The following is a 20,331-nucleotide window of genomic DNA, read 5'->3' on the forward strand; positions in this document are numbered from 1 at the left end:
TCAGTAATTTTTGGAAAATTAAACGTGAATTCTGATTATTTCGCATCAGGAAAATAATTTGCAATAATCCTGTAAATATATGTATACTAGTTGATATACCCGGCCTCGCTCGAGTTAATTTGATACAGGTGTATCAAAGTTACTTTAGAGCAGTGTTCCCCAACTCCAGTCCTCAGGGACTGCCAACAAGTCATATTTTCTGGATTTCCTCAGTGTTGCACAGGTGATGTAATTATTGTCGGTGCCTCAGACATTGCCACAGGTATTCTTACTATAGGATATCCTGAAAACATGACCTGTTGGTGGTCCCCGAGGACTGGAGTTGGGGACCCCTGCTTTAGAGTATCCGAGGAATAAAATATGTATACACAGAGAAGCGTTAGATTCTCCTCAGGCTGTATGTACCAATGTTCCACTGCAGATTGTCCCCCCCCCCCCTCCCACTCTCCTCATTTAGGACCTAGAGAATACTCGCGCCAAATTTCACACTTGTACGACACCGAGAAGTACATTACATAGGGGTGCACTTACTTTTGCAATTAGCATTGAATAATTGAGTTGTGACCCCTTTTGTTTTCCTATTCAGGACCTAAACAGTGGTCATGCCAAATTTCATGTTTGTACGACACCGGGAAGTTACATTACATAGGGATGCCTATACTTTTGCACTTAGCATTGAATTTTTGAGTTGTGACCCCTTAACTTTTCCTATTTAGGGCCTAAAAAATGATCATCCCAAATTTTTTATGTTTGTACGACATCGGGAAGTTAGAGAATTAGATTTGGTACATTACGCAGGGGCACCAATCCCTTTACACTTAGCATTGCATAATCGAGTTGCGACCCCTTTACTTTTCTTTTTTTAGGACGTAAAGAATGCTCCTGCCAAATTTCCTGTTTGTATGACATCAGAAAGTTAGAGAATTAGTGGCGAGTCAGTCAGTGAGGGCTTTCACCTTACAGGATGCGCTATCCTGTATACTGGAACATGCATATGCAGAACAGCCTACGACATTGGGGCGCTGTCCTGCATACTGTTACAAAAATCAGTTGGACCTTGCCCCACATCGGAGCTATGCAGGAAAATCTTAATGTCGGACAATGCAGAACACTGGATTGGAGACTGTTAACCCTTTTCAATCCAATTTGTAACCTGGTTTTCCTAGGGGGCTTACTTTTTTTTGTCGTTATACAACGGAGCTATATGCTGGCTAAAGCCAGTACTGCATTAGGTGACACGTTGGATAGGCTCCGACAACAGAGAGGCTGGCAGTATACAGTAAGAGCACACCGACGGACGTCTTCCAACATCGGAGCTGTACAGCCCTAAATCATAATGTCTTCAGAGGTCAGACAGTGGATTGGAAAGGGTTAATATGCTCATCTGAAACTGGGGCTTCAGTATTTTGTACTCAATAGAATGCTAGTTAAGTAAAAACACTCCAAAAAACAAACATATAGGATTATTTGTGTTTTGTGACAAGTTGTCATATACACTAAATATTATGTTATGAAACATTAAAGGGCCACTCCAGCAAAAGCACATTTTTTTTGCCACCCCTGCACCCCTCACCCGATTGCCACCACTTTCATGTAGTGAAGTCTCCTGTCCAATGCTTATCAGACATCATCTTAAGGTTAAAATTTCTCCCCGCTTCCCCCCCCCCCCCTGTGCTGTGTTAGCAATCTAGAATGCATCAGCAAAACATCACATGAGCAGAGAGACCTGTGCCATCTCTGCCTGCTGGGAGGACAGTATGGTTATTATTATCTTTTATATTCAGCTAAATGAGCTAAAAGGCCAAAATTAAGTCAGGAGGCTAAACGGGCATCATCTTCATTATACCTGTGTGACATCATCATCACGGGCTGTGATAGGAGTTTATCGCCCCATCCCCCATGAAGTGCCTGTGTGGTATAGTACCTGTAATTTCATCATACAGGAAAGCCTGATGACTTAAATAATGACTCCTGGACAGCACATGGAGACAAGTGAATTCCGGGTGGTGAGAATGCAATCACATGACCCATCTAAAGAGAAGGGCTCTAGGAACTTTAAGATTGAAAGGAATAACTAAACAATGTAATACTACGGCAGCAAACCTATATATTGGGACACTAGTCACATAATAAAAAAAAAAAAAAAAAAAAAAATCACTGGAGTGACCCTTTAAGGTATGTACTCCTCTAACAGTTTTTAAATGTTAACTCCAATGTGTAAATTTACTGTGGAAATAACATTCTATGGGTTACAAAGTGTTGTTCCTAGAACCTACACACATTTTTTGAGTAAATGCAAAACTCAGCATATGTTTCAGCATTTGAGAATTAAATGTACCAACAAATATGGTCATATAAAAGAATTGTATAAGTAGGAAAGTATTAGTAAAATGATAAAAAATATACCTCAGTAATGTTACACAACCCTACCTGAAAACCCGGAAATTTCAACATATGATATATATATATTTTTGCTGGACAATCCATTTTCTTTGTATGTTGGAATGATTTCCTTCGACGTACAGAAGCATTATCTGTAGCCTTCAAAGTGATAACAGAAATTAGTTAATTAAAATAATAAAATTTCAAAAGACGAACTGGAAGTAATGGTGTATGAGGAAAACAACGACATAGTGGGAATAACTGAGACCTGATGGAATGAAAGCTGTGACTGGGAGGTAAACTCACAGGGTTACGGTTCTGAAGAGATTGTAAAAAAAACGGAAGGGGGAGGTGGGGGGGGTCTTTATGTAAAATCCTGTTTAAAGCCCACACTGTGGGAGGATATGTGTGAGGGAGATAAACATGTGGAGTTTCTATGGGCAGATATATATATGGAGGCAAAAACAATAAAATAAAAGCCTCATAACAGAAGCCACTGAAAATCTATTACTGAGGCAAATTAATGAAACAGTAAGGTAACCATTATGGGAAACTAACTATCCAGATATAAACTAGCTATCCGAAAGCTGCGGATCCCATGAAGGTAGTTTCTGTTAATAACTAAAGATAATTACCTTACCCAATTTGTTCAGAATCAAACTACAGTGATGGCCATTTTGGACTTAATATTAACCAACAGACCTGATAGAATAACGGGTGCAGGTTGGGGGGCACCGGGGAAATAATGACCTTAATATATATAATTTTAACTCTTCTTTTAAAGAGAGAATTTTATAGGTGAGCTACGTAAATATTAAACTTTAGAAAGACAGAGTTCGACCAGCTCAGCGATGCCCTTAACCTTATTGACTGGGACAATGTCCTCAAAAAAATGGATTATACCTACCTGATAATCAGGTTTCCAGTAGTCTCCACGACAGCACCAATTGAGATCGCCTCCTCCTGGTAGGACAGGAACATACTGAGGTTAAAAGCTCCCCCCCTTCCCCACTTTCCTCAGTGGATTCTAACGAATTGCCGGGGCAGGAGCTAAACTTAAATTTCTTCCCCTAACTGGGGTTTTTTTTTATTTTTTGAATTTATATATTATATTACTTTCTTAGGGGGGGGGGGGGGGGGGGGGGAAGGTACGGGTGCTGTCGTGGAGACTACTGGAAACCTGATTATCAGGTAGGTATAATCCATTTTTTCCCCCAGTCGTCTCCACGACAGCACCAATTGAGACGTACCAACTAAAGTTTATTAGGGTGGGATTGCTGCCGAGAGGACTTTGCGGCCGAAGGCCATGTCCTCGTCCTGCTGCACTTTTACCCTATAGTGTTTAGTGAACGTGTGGGGTTTTTTCCAGACTGCGGCCTTGCAAATCTGCTCGACCGAGGCTGAGCTGTGTTCGGCCCATGAGGACGCTACTGCCCTTGTGGAATGGGCTTTAAGAGCTAACGGGATCTCCTTCCCGAGGGCCTTATAGGATTCTATGATGGCCAGGCGGATCCATCTGGCTATGGACCTTTTTGCTGCTTTGTTACCCTTATTTGGGCCACTGAACTGGACGAACAAGTTGTCGTCCCGCCTCCAGTGGCTCGTTGTATCTATGTAGGCTAGGACTGCTCTCCTAACTTCCAGACAGCTTAGGGTTCTTTCCTCGTTTTTTGGGTTACTGAAAAATGAGGGGATTATTATATCCTGGGACCTATGAAAATCTGACACTACTTTTGGCATAAAGGCCGGGTCTGTTTTAAATATTAGTTTGGTGTCTGCAATTTTCATGAACGGGTGGCGGATGGACAAGGCCTGTAGTTCGCTAACCCGTCTTGCGGAGGTGATGGCTACTAAGAAGATGGTCTTGATTGTAAGCATTCTTATAGGTAGCGCCTCGATCGGTTCGAATGGTACCGCTGTCATGGCCCCTAGAACCCAATTAAGGTTCCAGTCTGGAAACAGGTTTATGGGCCTAGGGCGTAGTCTAGCTGCCGCTGTTAGGAACCTGTGGACCCATCTGTCGTCTGCGAATTTTGTGTCGCAAATGGCGCTAAGGGCTGAAACTTGGACCTTTAGGGTGCTTGGGGAGAGGCCCATCTCTAAGCCCTCCTGCAGGAATTCTAAGATTAGCGGAGTGTCGGGGATAGGATCACCGCGATCCCTTCCCTGTCTCCATGAGGAAAACCTTCTCCAGACCTTCTGGTAGATCAGGTGGGTCGTCTTTTTCCTACTGGACATTAGGGTTTCTACTACTTTCTCTGAAAATCCTTTCTTTCTTAGTGAGGATTCCTCAAGAGCCATGCCGTTAAATGGAGTTTGTCTAGGCCGGGGTGGTTCAGTGGCCCCTGCGATAGAAGATCTGTCCAGGTAGGGAAGGTGACTGGGTCCTGGACGCTCAGTGTTGCCAGAAGACCGAACCAGCTTCTTTTCGGCCAGAAGGGGGTCACCAGGATTAGCGTGCATCCCTGGGTTCTGAAGTGCTATAAGACCCTGGGGATTAGTGGTATGGGAGGAAAGGCGTAAGCCAACCCTTGTCCCCAGTCCTGGCCTAGGGCGTCTACTGCTATCGGACGATCTCCTGGCCGGAGGGAGAAAAAGTTGCCTACTTTTGTGTTCTCCCTGGTTGCGAAGAGGTCCAACTGTGGGGTCCCCCACCGGTTGGTTAGGATTCTGAATGCCTCTGGGGAGAGGGACCACTCTCCTGGGTCTATTTGCTTCCTGCTGAGGAAGTCTGCTTTTCCGTTTAGTGTCCCCTTCAAGTGGGTTGCCGTGATCGAGAGGATCCGGCCCTCTGCCCAGTGAAAGATTTTCTGTGTGATGCTTTGCAGTGCGGGAGATCTTGTGCCACCTTGGTGTCGTATATGGGCGACCGCGGTGACATTGTCTGACAGTATCTTTATGTGTTGGTTCTGTAGCGAGTTGCCCAACTGCTGTAGAACCTGCCAAACTGCCTGTAGTTCTCTGTAATTTGAGGACTGTTCTTTTATCCTCTGAGGCCAGGGACCCTGAAAAAATTGGTTCCCCACATGCGCTCCCCATCCACAGGCGCTTGCGTCTGTTGTGATGTGGATGGCTGGGTTTTGTAGCCAGTGAACCCCTCTTCGCAGGTTCTCTGGGGATGTCCACCAACGCAGGGATGTTTTCGCCCTGTTTGGGATGTACATCCTTGCTCCTAACGAGGACTGCCTTTTGTCCCACGAGGATAGGACTACGGCCTGCAGGGCTCTGGTGTGGGCCTGGGCCCATGCTACTCCTGGAATGCATGATGTCAAGCTCCCCAGGAGAGACATTGCCTCCCGAATTGTGCAGAATCGTCTTCGTAGTAAGGTTTTGACTATTCTGCGGATTTTTTGTATTCTCTCCTCGGGTAGGTAGGAGCATTGCGATTCTGAGTCGAGAGTTATTCCCAGAAACGTCTTCTGCTTGTCGGGATCTAGGCTGGATTTTTCCCAGTTTATGATCCATCCTAACGATTGGAGAAGTTCTAGCACTGTCTCCAGGTGTTTTGTTAGGAGTTTTTTGGACTCTGCTATTAATAGAACGTTGTCCAGGTAGGGTACTACTAGGATCGATTTTTCTCTCAGGTGGGCGGCCACCTCCGCCATAATCTTGGTAAAGATTCTGGGGGCTGAGGATATCCCGAAGGGCAGGCATCTGAATTGGTGGTGCTCTATTCTTCTGCCCATGTCCACTGCGAACCGCAGGTATTTCTGAGACTCTTTGTGGATCGGAATGTGAAAATAAGTGTCTTTTAGGTCGATGGACGCCATGTAGGCTCCTCTGGGGATCAACTTTATTGTCGAGGAGATGGTTTCCATTTTGAATCTCCTGTATCGGACGCAGGTGTTCAGGTCTTTCAGATTTATTATCGTCCGGTGTTTCCCGCCGGGTTTTTTTTTACTAGAAAGAGCCTGGAATAATAGCCCTGGGTTTCCTCGTTTCGCGGTACGGGAGATATTGCGTTTAATAGTTGCAAGTCGCGCACGCTTTGCCTTAGTAGATGTAACTGTTTTTTTGAGGCTTCCGTGGTAATAAGTTTCCTTCTGGGGACGGACACTAGCTCTATCTGGTATCCGTACTGTAGGATCTTTGGGATCCATGGGCCCCCGCAGATTGCGGCCCATTGATCCACAAAGCTCCCCAGCCTTGCCCCTACGGGGATGGCGTCAGGGTCTCTGCTTCGGCTCCCCCTGGCGGGGGTTGAAGAGGATATTCCTTCCTCTGCCCCCTTTGGGGTAACTCCAGCGGCCTGTCTTGCCCTTGCCTCGGTAGGCCTCGGGCTGCTGCATTGGAGTCCGGGAAAAGGTCTTCCCTCTCTGCGGCTTTTCTTCAGGGAACCCTTTTTTTCTGTCGGCCGCTTTTTCTAGAATTTTGTCTAGGTCCGGTCCGAATAGAAATTGGCCGTAGAATGGAAGGGTACATAATTTATTTTTTGAGGCCAGGTCGCCTGACCATGATCTCAGCCATAACACCCTTCTGGCTGAGTTAGAGCGGGCTGTGGCCTTTGCTGAAAGTTTGACGGTCTCGTCCGCGGCGTCCGCTAGGAAGTTAGTTGCCATGCGCAAGATGGGAAGGGAGTTAAGGATCTGATCCCTCGGTGTTTTGTTGGTCAGGTGTAGTTCCAGCTGCTCTAACCATACCCCCAGGGTCCGCGCCACGCAAGTGGCTGCGATCCCTGGCCTAAGGATGTTTGCCGCTGCCTCCCATGATTTCTTTAGGAGTCCCTCTGCCTTGCGATCCATGGGGTCTTTTAGCTGTGCGGCGTCCTCAAAGGGAAGAGTCGTCCTCTTGGCTACCTTGGCCACCGGGACGTCTACTTTAGGTATTTCCTCCCAGCTTGCGCAAACTTCCTCTTCCAAGGGGTATCTCCTTTTTACGCCTCGAGCGGAGAAGTAACCTGCGTCTGGTTTACTCCACTCTTTCTGAATTATTTTAGTGATATTTTTGTGGACCGGGAAGGTATGTTTACGCCTCTCCCCAAGTCCACCGAATATTTCGTCCTGTAGAGTCCGCGGCTCTCTGGGCTGTTCCATTTTTAGCGTAGCCCTGACTGATTTAATTAATTCCGTCAAATCGTCTTGATGGAATAAATATTTCCTGTAGTCCTCCTCCTCTGAGGACTCCTCGGCCGCCTGTTCCTCTTGCTCTGATCCGATGGAATTCTCGGAATCAGAAGGCTCCTCGGGAACATACGCCTTTTTCTGGCGTTTTGCTGGCGGTGCTGGCTGTGACGTTAGAGCTGATCGAACCTCCTCCTTCACCAGCTTCCTAACGTCATCCAGGAATCCCCTCGATTCCTCTCTGACTAGCCTAGCCACGCATGCCTTGCATAGAGGCCTCTGGTACGTGGCTGGCAGTCTCGTCCCGCATTCCACGCATTTTCGCAGTTTTGTTCTGGGGGGGGATGTCTTTTTTATCCCCCTGACAAACAAAGCATTTTTGCGGGTAAACATGCAATTTTTCCATATACAACATACTGGATATTTGCATTGTATTTTTGCCGCACTGGCTACTTACGGCCGCTGAGGCTGAGGTTTCAGCTGTCTCTGGGGCTGGAGCACTCATTTCTATACCGGTGAGTGCAGACACCCTGCGACCTGTAGTGCTGGTGTTCTGGCTTCTCTCAGGTTCCTATTTGAATTTTCGCGCTCCTGCGCTAAGCCCCGCCCCCTCCGCTCCTGATGCAGACGCGATGACGTCATCGCGCTGGACACGTGACGCGGCGCCCCACCCCCTGCCGTCAAAGGGCTTCCTGGAGCGCCGCGCTGTAATTTCTGCCGGAGGACGAGGGGGACTGAGGCTCCCGCTTTGTACCCCCCATGGGCCGCCGCGGGAGGAACCTGGCCCGGGGGTTACCACCCCATGTGGCGTCCCGGGAGTCGTCTGGCTGAGAAGGGAGGACAGGGTGAGCCACTGCCTTCCGATCCGCCTGTATGTAGAATTTCGCTGGCTTCTCCACCAGCTCCTCTCAGCGATCCTGCCTCCTGGCAGGACAGGAAGACACTGAGGAAAGTGGGGAAGGGAGGGGGAGCTTTTAACCTCTCAGTATGTTCCTGTCCTACCAGGAGGAGGCGATCTCAATTGGTGCTGTCGTGGAGACGACTGGGGGAAATTAAGAGTACGGACAATAAATGGCAGATGTTTAAAAACATCTTAAAAACTTACTTACTAGGAGCGGTTTGTACATTACAGGAATAAAAGGGTTAGGAGGAGAAAACCAGTGTGATGAGGAGAAAGCAAATTTATTAGTTTTTTCTCCAGTATGTTCACAGAAGAAATCTCAGATAAGCTGCAGAGTGATAACTTAAACTCTCCACTAAATGTCCCCAGTTTTACCCAGGAAGAAGTGCAGAGCCGCTTAAAAAAGATTAAATTAGACAAATCGCTGGATCCCTATGGCAAACACCCCCGGGTTTTAAGGAAATCAAATAAAGTGATAGACAGACCGTTGTTTCTTATATTTAAGGATTCTATAGTGATGGGGTCTGTTCCACTGGATTGGCGCATAGGCAATGTGGTGAGGATATACAAAAAAAAGGGTCAAAGAGTGAACCTGGAAACTACAAGCGATTAAGTCTTACTTCTAGTGTGGGTAAAACGTTTGAAGGGTTTCTAAGAGACGCTATCCTGAAATATTTCAAGTAAAATAGCTGTATAACTCCATATCAGTATGGGTTTGTGAGAGATCGCCCCTGTTAAACCAACCTGATCAGCTTCTATGAGGAGGTAAGTTCTAGACTGGACCGAGGGGAGTCATTGGATCTTGTATATCTGGATTTTACTAAAGAGAGGTTATCAAAATTGGGGTTTACTTTAGAACAAAGATGGTTGAGGAGAAACCTACAGTGTTGATCTGAAAATATGACCTACCCCAATAATAAGCCAGATCCTGATTTTCAGTGGGTGGTGGAGGGGTGGGTTTGAAATAGAAGCCCTCCAAAAAAATATAAGCCCTAGCTACACTACATGAAAAAAAGCAATACTCACTTAGCAGGTGGCGTCCGGGTCTCTTGCGCTGGTCTCTGGCGCTGCGGTAGGCTTCCGTGTAAACCTCAATGCTCACGGAGCATCTCTTGCTGGTGATGGGGCTTGAATATCCCGCCTCCAGCAAGAAAGTGCTCTGATTAGTTTACAAGCGCTTCCTCAGCCAATCAGAGTCGGCCCTCGATGAACCAATTACAGCCATTCAATGATGTAATTCAATGAATGGCTGTGATTGGTTCATTGAGTGCCGGCTTTGATTTGTTCACGAGCGCTTCTTCAGCCAATTAGAGCACTCGCTTGCTGGAGGGGGGTATTTAAGAGATGCTCCTTCAGCATTGAGGACTACACGGAAGCCTGCCGAGGCACTGGAGACCAGCACGAAGGACCCGGATGTCGCCTGCTAGGTGAGTATAAGACTTCTTCCAGAATATAAGACCCTGTGCCTCTTTTGGCACCAAAATTAATATAAGGCAGGGTCTTATTTTGGGGAACAAATATATACAGAGATCTCTCCCATGGTTATTTATACCCAGGGCTAGGACCTTAACAATGGGGCATCTTCTAGATCTAGAGGAAAGAAGGGGGCTTTTTACTGTAAGAGCAGTGCAACTATGGAACCTCTGCCTGAGGATGTGGCGATTGCAAACTCGATAAGCGTTTAAGAGGTGCCTGGACGCCTTTCTTGAGTGTTACAATATTGCATGTTATCTCTAAACTTCAGAAGGGTTGTTGATACAGGTATTATTCAGATTGCCAGACTGGAGTCGAGAGGGAATTTTTCCCTTAAATGGCCTCTACCTCAGTTTTTTTTGCCTTCCTCTGGGTCAACATTGCGGAAAAATAGGCCCAACTGGATGGACATGTGTCTTTTTTTGGCCTAACATACTATGTTACTATGCTACACCAGAGGATGAATCATTCTGCTCATTGAACTGGGAGGGGGAGAGCCAGATATAAATGCTGGAGCTAATGCTGAGACATCTGCTGCCATACAATGTGCACTACTAAATCTTGCTGTACACTCCTATATGAGTACGTGTGCGCAACAGAGAGAATAATCTCCGCAGTTCTCTGTGTACAGTCTCTAGAAACACATTCCAGCAACAGCTCCTCCCACTAGTCCAGAGAGGATGGAGAATCACATATAGACCCTGTAGATGGGAAAAATGACAGATACATGTCATATAAAGGCTAGAAATAGTGTTACTCCTCAGGTACACACATGGCAGCTTATTCTGAAAAGTCATCTGAAAACTCAAGGACTCTTTAACCCCTTAGTGACGAAGCCTGTTTGCGCCTTAGTGACGGAGCCAAATTTTGGAAGTCTGACATGCGTCGTTCAACGTGGCATAACTCCGTAAAGGCTTTACATATCCAAGTGATTCTGACATTGTTTTTTCGCCACATGTTGTACTTCATTTAGGTTGTAAAAAGAGACCGATATAATTTGTGTATATTTATTAAAAAGTACCAATATTGGAAAAATTTTGAAAAAAATTGTCATTTTTTCACATTTTCAACCGTAATATCTCAAATATGTCCAAACATACTGTACAAATTTTTGATAAGATATGTATTTCCATCTGTTTACTTTATTCTGAATGCACACTTGAAAAACTTGTGTTTTTTTAACCATTTAGAGGACGTACAAATTTAACATTACTTTTCAGCATTTTGAGGAGCACTTTGTTTTCCTGCACCAAGCCAAGTTTGCAAAGGCTCATAAGTGTCAGAATAATAGATACACCCACAAATGACCCCATTTTAAAAACTACATCCCTTAGTGTATTCACTGAGGGGGGTCATGAGTATTTTGACCCCACCAGTTTTTTTCAGGAATTAGTTCAATTTAGGGGAGAAAAAATAAAATTTCATATTTTTGCAAATATGTCATTTTAAAGACATATTTTTTTCCTATAGAGCCCATGAAAATGAGGATTTACACACCAAAATGGATACCCCCGTTTCTCCCGTGTTCAGAAACATACCCATTGTGGCCCTAATCTTATGTCTGGATGCATAACGGGAGCCAAAATGAAAGGAGTAGTCGGTGTCTTTCAGAACATAAATTTTGCTTGAAGGCGTTTTAGGCCCCATAGCACTTTTGTAGAGCTCTTGAGTGGCCAAAACCAAAGAGAACCCCCACAAGTGACCCCATTTTGAAAACTAGACCCCTTTACGAATTTATCTAGGGGTGTACTGACCATTTTGACCCCACAGTTTTTGAATGAATTCAAGCCAAGCAAAAGGAAAAAATTGTGATTTTCGTTTTTTTGTCAATTCTGTCATTTTAAAAACAGCTTTTTTTGTACACCACACGCATGAATGAAGCCTTTCACCCCAAAATGGATACCCCTGTTTCTCCCGTGTTCAGAGACATACCCATTGTGGCCCTAATCTCATGTCTGGATGCACAATGGGGCCCAAAACGAAAGGAGTAGTCGGTGGCTTTAAGAACATAGATTTTCCTTGAAGGCGTTTTAGGCCCCATAGCACATTTGTAGAGCTCTTGAGCGGCCAAAATCAAAGAGAACCCCCACAAGTGACCCCATTTTGAAAACTAGACCCCTTAACGAATTTATCTAGGGGTGTACTGACCATTTTGACCCCACAGTTTTTGAATGAATTGAAGCAAAGCAAAAGGAAAAAATTGTGATTTTCTTTTTTTGGCAATTCTGTCGTTTTAAAAACTGCTTTTTTGGTACAGCACACACATGAATGAAGACTTGCACCCCAAAGTGGATACCCCTGTTTCTCCCGTGTTCAGAGACATACCCATTGTGGCCCTAATCTTTTGTCTGGATGCACAACGGGGGCCAAAATGAAAGGAGTAGTCGGTGGCTTTCAGAACAGAAATTTAGCATGAAGGCGATTTAGGCCCCATTGCCCTCTTGTAGAGCCCTTGAGCGGCCAAAACGACAGAGGACCCCCACAAATGATCCCATTTTGAAAACTAGACCCCCTAAGGAATTTATCTAGGGGTGTACTGTGTATTTTTACCCTACAATTTTTGAATAAATCTAAGCAAAGCAGTAGGAAAAAAATTACAATTTTCATTTTTTTGGCAGTTGTATCAATTTAAAAACTGTTTTTTTTGTACAGCACACATAGGAATGAAGACTTTTACCCCAAAATGGATACCCCTGTTTGTCCCGTGTTCAGAACCATACCCCTTGTGGCCCTAATCTACTTAAAGGACGCATGGCTAGGCCTATAATGGAAGGAGCACCCGTTGGATTTTAGGGTACAACGGAATAAATTCCAGGCCCCATTGCCCACTTATAGAGCCATTGAGCGTCCAAAACTATAAAGAACCCCCACAAATATCCCCATTTTAAAAACTAGACCCCTTAACGAATTCATCTAGGGGTGTACTGCGTATTTTGACCCCACAGTATTTGAATAAATTTCAGCAACGCAGAAGGAAAAAATTACAATTTTCATTTTTTTGGCAATTTTGTCAATTTAAAAACTTTTTTTTTTGTACAGTGTACATAGGAATGAAGACATTCACTCCCAAATGGATCCCCCCGTTTGTCCCGTGTTCAAAAACATACCAATTGTGGCCCTAATCTACTTACAGGAAACATGGCAAGGCCTGTAACGGAGGGAACACCCGTTGGATTGCAGGGCACAACTGAATAAATTCCAGGCCCCATTGCTCATTTGTACGGAATAAAAATTGACTCCCTAAAATTCCCCCTCCCCCCCCCCTCCACGGCCTTTTCGGCGTTCCCCAAATCTTAGATAAAAGTAATAATGTGAACTGTGTAGTATACCCAAAGACAGGTAATTATGGAGGCTGGTTGGGATGGGCACATAGGGCAATAAAATCGGGTATCCCCCCTCCTCTCATGCTTTTTGGGGGTCATTTTTTGACCTCAGTGGCGGGGATGGGGTGTAAAAAGTGGCGCTCTGCGAGTCTCCGTAAGCTTGATGAGGTGCGGCGGTCTCACACAGAAGACGCTCAACAAGCTGCTCCTGGAACTGCAGGAAGGCGAGCGTTCCCGGGGCTTCTTGTAAATTGCGTATTACAGGTAGCGGTCTGAATAACGCCGGGCTTACGCAGCCGTAGGTGGATCCCGGCTGTGAGCCCGGCTGTGACCCTGCGTACGGCCGCGTAATGTACTGCGCATAACTGCGTACTTACACGGGCGGTCATGCGCAGTACACTTTTTTTTTTTGTTGTTTGTATTTCCCACACCGGCGCTTAGCGATGACGCGGGTACCCGCAGCCCGTATACAACGTAGTTGCGTATGGGCAGCGGATATATCCATGACCATGGAGCACAATGGGCTCTATGTTGCGGATATCCGCGGTAAAATAGAACCTGCTGCGTTCTCTTTTCTGCGAGTGGATTACACAATTCCGACCCGCTAATGTGAGCGGAATTGTATAATCCAATGCGATTGATCCATGTATTACCGCGGATCAGACGCATGCAGAATCCGTAATTCCTATCCGGTCATGCGAGACCGGCCAAAGGTAGATCACTACCATTTTTTCACGTGACCGGGGACCGCTCAACGAGGCCACCCGTCACTGCTCCAGGCTCTCGGTGACCGTTGGTCGCCGAGAGCAAGGAGATATTAAGTTTCCTGGGCTCCCCGACTCCTGCGCATGTGTCCGGTGTTTTGCCGGCGGTCGCATGCGCAGAATACGGGAAAGTTCACGGAAGAAGATTGCGTCGGGGTGCAAATATGGAGGCCTCCGGTAAAAAGTTTTATCTCCTCTCACCGGTCGCATCGGTGAGGGGAGATGAACCTTCCCCTTTTTTTAACTTTTACGTGATCGCCATTATTCTTTGGATAACGGCGAACACGTGATCAGGAACCGCTCACCGCGGCCCTCCGTGAAATCTCCAGGCTCTCGGCTAAGTTTTGTAGCCAGGAGCAGGGAGATTTTAAAAAACCACGGCTTTTGAGCATGCGCCTGCCACATTGGCGACGGGCGCGTGCGCAGAAGCTGGGGTGAGGTCCGCGGATAAATCCGCAGGCCTTAGGTGCGTCATTTCATCCTCCCTCACGGATATGATCCGTGGGGGGAGATGAAACGCAAGCTTTTTTTTAACTTTTTTTAACTTTTTGCACTTTTTTTTTTTCACTTTTTACCCCTTTATTTATTTATTTTTTTTTTACTTTTTGCACTTTTTTTTTACTTTACATTATCACTGTCATCCATTGGATGACAGTGATCATGTCCCTGGTGACATCCCTCTGCTCTTGGCTACACATGGCAGCCAGGAGCAGAGCAATTTTGAATTTCCCGGGGCTCGAGCCCCTTTGTGCACGCGCCCGATGTCAATCATCGGGCGCGCATGCGCAGACGGGGATTTCGGGTCCCGGGACATCGCAGAGGACCGGGGGTGAGTATCTTCACCTCCCCTCATGGATCCGATCCATGAGGGGAGGTGAAACTTTACTTTTGTTTTACTTTTTCAACTTTTTCGCGATCACCGCTATCGCAATGGATAGCGGTGATCGCAGGCCCGGGGACCGCTCACAGTGGTCCCCGGTAACACCTCCTGGTTCCCGGCTACCTTCAGGAGCCGGGAGCCAGGAGATTTTAAATTTGCCGGGGACACCCGGGCTTCCGCGCGTGACGTCATCGTCTGGCGCGCATGCGCAGAAGGCCGCCGGTGGGTCCGGGAGGACCAGATCTCCGGGGGACACCGCCGACAAGCCGTGTGAGTATTTTCAGCTGCCGTGATGGATCCGATCCATCATAGCAGCTGAATTACTACTTTTTTACACTGTTTTATTTACTTTTTTGCGATCGGCGCTATTCATTTTATAGCGCCGATCGCAATGCCGGGGGGGACTGCCCGCATCCTGGGATGACAGCTCCATGCTGTCGGCTACCTGCGGGCACCGACAGCATGGAGCTGTCACGTCCTCAGGCCAGTGGGCATCAATCCAAAGAGGATGCATAAAACTACGTCCTCTAGGTTTAAAGCCCACTTTCTGAGGACGTAGTTTCCCGATGGGGCGGTCGTTAAGGGGTTAAGACTACACCACTTAAAAATGTGCTTGAAAGAAAAAACAATTTGCATGGGCTTATATTCCATTTAATATTACAAATTCATTAAAGACTAGCTTACCTGTCATGCGTTGCTGCGAAGACAGACATATCTAGATAACAACCAATCATAGCGCAGCTTTCATGTTACCTCAGTGGTATAATATAGAACAACCAATCGCAGTGCAGCTTACATGTTACCTCAGCTTTATAATATACTAGCTTACGAGTCGCGCGTTGCTGCGAAGACAGACATTCATTTTTATATATCTAGATAACAACCAATCACAGCACAGCTTTCATGTTACCTCAGTGGTATAATATATAACAACCAATCGCAGCGCAGCTTACATGTTACCTCAGCTTTATAATATAAAACACCCAATCACAGCGCAGCTTTCAAGTTACCTCAGCAGTATAATATATAACAACCAATCACAGAGCAGCTTTCATGTTACCTCAGCAGTATAAGAAATAGCAACCAATCACAGCACAGCTTTCATTTTACCTCAGCATTCTCAATATCCAGCAATTGTCTTGCGAAACGTTCGGCGGATGCATCATTTTGTAGTTGAACACGCTTGCTCGTAATGCCTTTAGCTTTCTTACTTGAGATGGAAATCAAACGATCTTTGTCTGGGGGCATAACTGTCGACGATGCTCGCACGCGCGCGCCACCTATCGTAGGATAGTTGTACTATGCCTATAATCTTCCCAGGAGTGTACTCAACAACTTCCCAAAGTTTCATGGCGATCGGATGAATGGTGTAGTAGCGCATAAAGGACAAACAGACAGACACACACGCATACATTCAATTTTATATATTATATTTATATGTTTTTACCTTTTTCCGATTTGTAGACTCTGCATATCTTTTTTTTTGGGCTACCGCCTTATCCTTTCCAAGATGGCAACAAAGTACCTTTCTTCCAACAATTATAAAAGGGACTCCAGAATACTCATTTAGGCAAACATTCTTAATTACTGGTCCTTCCCAATGAACGGTAGCCTTTCTATTGGGCCTAAATGCTTTAAAAAATATGAAGACAGAAAATGTTAATCAGTTAATGATATCAAAGAAACTAAGAACATATTACAGTAGTGTGGGCCAAATAAAGATTTTTAAATTATAAAATTGCCCAAACAATTTTAAGAAATAAAAATAAAGCAAGTGGTCCATGAAACACACCCAGAAATTGATATTTTGCAAGCATTTTGTGGTTTAACACAACTTTATCAACAATAACCTGACAATCTACTGTATAGAACACGGGTGTCAAACTCATTTTCACCGAGACCAGCATTATGGTTGCCTTCAAAGGACCGACTGTAATTGTATAGCAAGGGCTATTTTTTTCTGCACAAGTGAGCAATGGGGCCTGGAATTTATTCAGTTGTGCCCTGAAATCCAATGGGTGTTCCCTCCATTATAGGCCTAGCCATGTGTCCAGTAAGTAGATTGGGACTACAATGGGGGTATTGCTAAACACAGAAGAACTAGTGCTATAAAATTTGGGGTGCGTCTCCTCAGGTTTCCCTGCTTGAAACAAAAGAACCTGTCATGAAAGTAACAAATTTACGAAAAAATTTTTTATTTGATTAAGCTTAAAGTCAGCGATGATCCTTATTAGCGCTGCACGCTGAGTTCTCAGCTGGATACCGCTGATGGTATTCTTTCAGCTGGTATCCCACTCGGAATTTTTAGCAGGATACTACTGACAGTTCAGAGAACAAAGCAGCTGTTTGCAGATAACAGCGCTTCTGCTGTCATCTGCATCCAGCAGGAGCCTTCATATTACATGCTAATTAGCTACTTAAGAGTTTATGTAAAGTAATTGCTCAAAACTATCACTCAAACTACTGTTTAAGCGAATTTTGAGCGATAATCTTTGTGTAAATGGGCCTTTGAGCCCTATTTACACAGGATGACTGTCAGGCAAACGATGCCCAACACTCGTTCCTGCATATACTCGCTCCCGTGCTGTTGCACAGGAGCGAGTATCGTCAGTTCGCAATGGAGCGGGTGGTGGTGGTTTTACTCCTTGCTCTCACCCGCCCCTTTTTACTTAACACAGCGGCCGTTCAGTACCGAATGGCTGCTGTTAATACTGATCAATCATTGTTCAGAATTGTAAACTGCATAAATTCCTGAACGATGATCATTTAGTGTAAATAGCAGCCGTTCAGTACTGAACGGCCGCTGTGTTAAGTGAATTGACAGGGGTGGGGAAGAGCGAGGAGTGAAATCTCCTCCAGCCTCCTTGCCCCCTGCTGGCCGCTCTGTCAGAGAGCCAGTGATACTCGCTCCTGTGCAGCAGCGTGGGAGTGAGTACACACAGGAATGAGTGTCAGGCATCGTTTGCCCGACATTCGTCCCGTGTAAATGGGGCTTTATCCTGTTCTGGAATTCTTTTTAAGTGCAAATTAATCACATCATGTCTGTGCCCTCCTATATGATCGTATGTGTATGTATTTATATAAATGCTTCTTCAGATCTGTTCCATTATGCCTGAGGAAAAACCCTGAGTAGGTTTGCAAGCTCGCTATAACATCATGTATTTTTGTTAGCCATTAAAAGGTATCATATCAACAAGATTACTTGACTTCTCTTCCTGAGAACAATTATATTGTGTACGTGAATAGTAAAACATAAAGAAGCAGTATCTTGGTTTCTAAATGAAATTTTAAAAGAAAAACTAATTGGCAGAATTTCTTTTTTCCCCTCAAACCCCCTAAAAAACAATTAAGAAATTATACAGAACATTGTATGAACCCAAACACAAAGCCATTAGAAAATACAACTAATCCCGCAAAAAAAAAAGCTCTCATACGGCTGGGTCGACAAAAAAAACTAAAAAAATTATGGCTCCTGGAATATGACAAAAAAAAACCCAAAAAACTAAAAACTGATTGACCATTAAGGCACAAACAAGGTTTTGTCACTAAGGGGTTAATATACAGTATGTTCAGCTGTTTTACTGTCAATTAGACTTAGGGCTTTCTCTCACACAAGCATGTTATCACACTTACCACGCATGTATCGCACACAGCAGTACGAAATATATTGTGTACTGCTGTGTGCCGACAAATACCCATACACTACCTTGGCGTGTATACGCGTACAATATACACCAAGATATTGTATCTTGCCTTTTTGTGTGCTTGCACATTTCATGTGCTGTGTGCGCAAGTCACCGTTGAAGTAATGTAAACGTTAGTTACCGCATATTACACGCGCCACACCTGTGTGTGTAGTACGCAGTAAAAAAAAAAAACAAAAACAAAAACTTGTGAGAGACAGGCCATAGGAGCAATTTAAGGAATACTACCATTTTAGAAAACTGCAGTTTTTTCTTTAAATGCTATTATCAAACAGGTATGTAGAGTTTTGATAAACTGTTACATTGTCCAAAAATATTTTTATATATCTTTCTGCAATTATGTGTAAGGACCAGAACATTGCCAATAGAATGGCTCTCAACTCCTTTGCATATTGGGACTCTATTCGCCATGGTGGATCCCACTGATACGGAATCTGATGACCCTCCAGATGGACACCCCATTCACATGGGCTTGCATCAGTAGTAACAAGAGGGACTTCCTTTACCAATGTACCCCCTTCTCTAGATTTGCAGGTAACGTCTATCAATAAAGGAATTTTTTTACTGAACTGGAAATACTGAACTTCAGGTCCAGATAGGAAGGAAATCCAGCCAAAAGGTCCAGAATTTGAAGCTGGAGTTGTCTAAAATGGAATTGCGCCCAACTCACAGCCGGAGTGCACAATGCTGTAGTTCCAGAACAGAAATGGCTCGTCTGAGAAAAACTTTTTTGGAGTCCATAAATCTCATGCAACTCTACTAACTGAGCTTTTTCCTGAGGTAGAAGGCAATATATATATATATATATATATATATATATATATATATATATATATATATATATATATATATATATATATATATATATATATATATATATATATATATATATAACCTGGAATCCAGGAGGGAGCCAAGACACCTGCATTTTGTGTTTGGGACAAGGGAAGATTTTTTTTCCCAATTTATATTTCAACTTAAATTGGATATTAGCAATTTAACCCTCTGGAGCAGAACGTTCAGAATCTCCACTGAGGGGCCGGATAGGAGAAAATCGTCCAGATATGGGATGATTATATCCTGTTCTCTCAGGTAGCCATCATTTCAGCACTCAATTTTCCAAACAGCCTCGGAGCCTGAGATGGTAAAGCCAAAATGGTAAAGCCTGGAATTGCAGATGCAATATTGAATGCTTGGTCATTACTGCCGCTCAGGTATTTCAGCGATGTAGGATGTATCGAAACATGAGAATAGAAATCCTTGATGTCTATAGATGCCATTACACAGTTCTTGTATAGATAACGAACTGTTGTCTGAACAGACTAAAGCAGGAATTTCTGGTATACAAGGAAGCTGCTCAGAACTTTTAAATTTACAAATAAATAGACGAAAGGAATTTTTTAATAGTAAAAATAGTGGAATAAAAGCCTCTTCCTTAATCTATCTGTAAAACTAGAACTAAAGAATTTTTGTCTATGAGCCCGCTTGCCGGCTCTGATTGACAGACAGTCAATGAATGGCTGTGACTGGGCATCGAGCCAGCGCCAAGAACCAATCACAGCAATCTACTGCTGGAGGCGGGGTTCTCAAACCTCGCTTACAGCAATAGATAGTCTGTCAGTGCATGGGAAGCCCGAAGCAGTGGCAGAGATCAGCGGCCGGGTCCCGGACGGCAGCTGCTAGGTGTGTATTTTTTTCCCCCTGTCCTAGCTACACTAGATGGATTTTTGGGATAGGGCTTATATTGCAAGCCCTCCCCCCGATAATCGCTGTGCGGTTAACGCTGCCAAAAACGCAGCAGAACCGCTACCCATTCATTTCAATGGGCAACGGAGGGCTGAAAA

General features: G+C 44.7%; 1 protein-coding gene across 2 annotated transcripts in view; it reads right to left on the reverse strand.

The window, feature by feature from the left end:
* LOC136581918 (calcium-responsive transcription factor-like) overlaps positions 1-20,331 on the reverse strand; it is a 45,452-nt gene that overhangs the window by 10,325 nt on the left and 14,796 nt on the right. Inside the window, exons 4-5 of one of the 2 annotated variants that reach the window (XM_066582587.1) lie at positions 16,231-16,415; positions 2,431-2,541 (exon numbers count right to left, since the gene is read on the reverse strand). In XM_066582587.1, coding sequence (XP_066438684.1) covers positions 2,431-2,541; positions 16,231-16,415 — 296 coding nt within the window. The remainder of the gene's footprint in view (positions 1-2,430; positions 2,542-16,230; positions 16,416-20,331) is intronic. The other variant, XM_066582588.1, reaches the window with a different exon arrangement.

The sequence above is a fragment of the Eleutherodactylus coqui genome, chromosome 11, assembly GCF_035609145.1.
Source record: "Eleutherodactylus coqui strain aEleCoq1 chromosome 11, aEleCoq1.hap1, whole genome shotgun sequence".
NCBI lineage: Eukaryota > Metazoa > Chordata > Amphibia > Anura > Eleutherodactylidae > Eleutherodactylus > Eleutherodactylus coqui.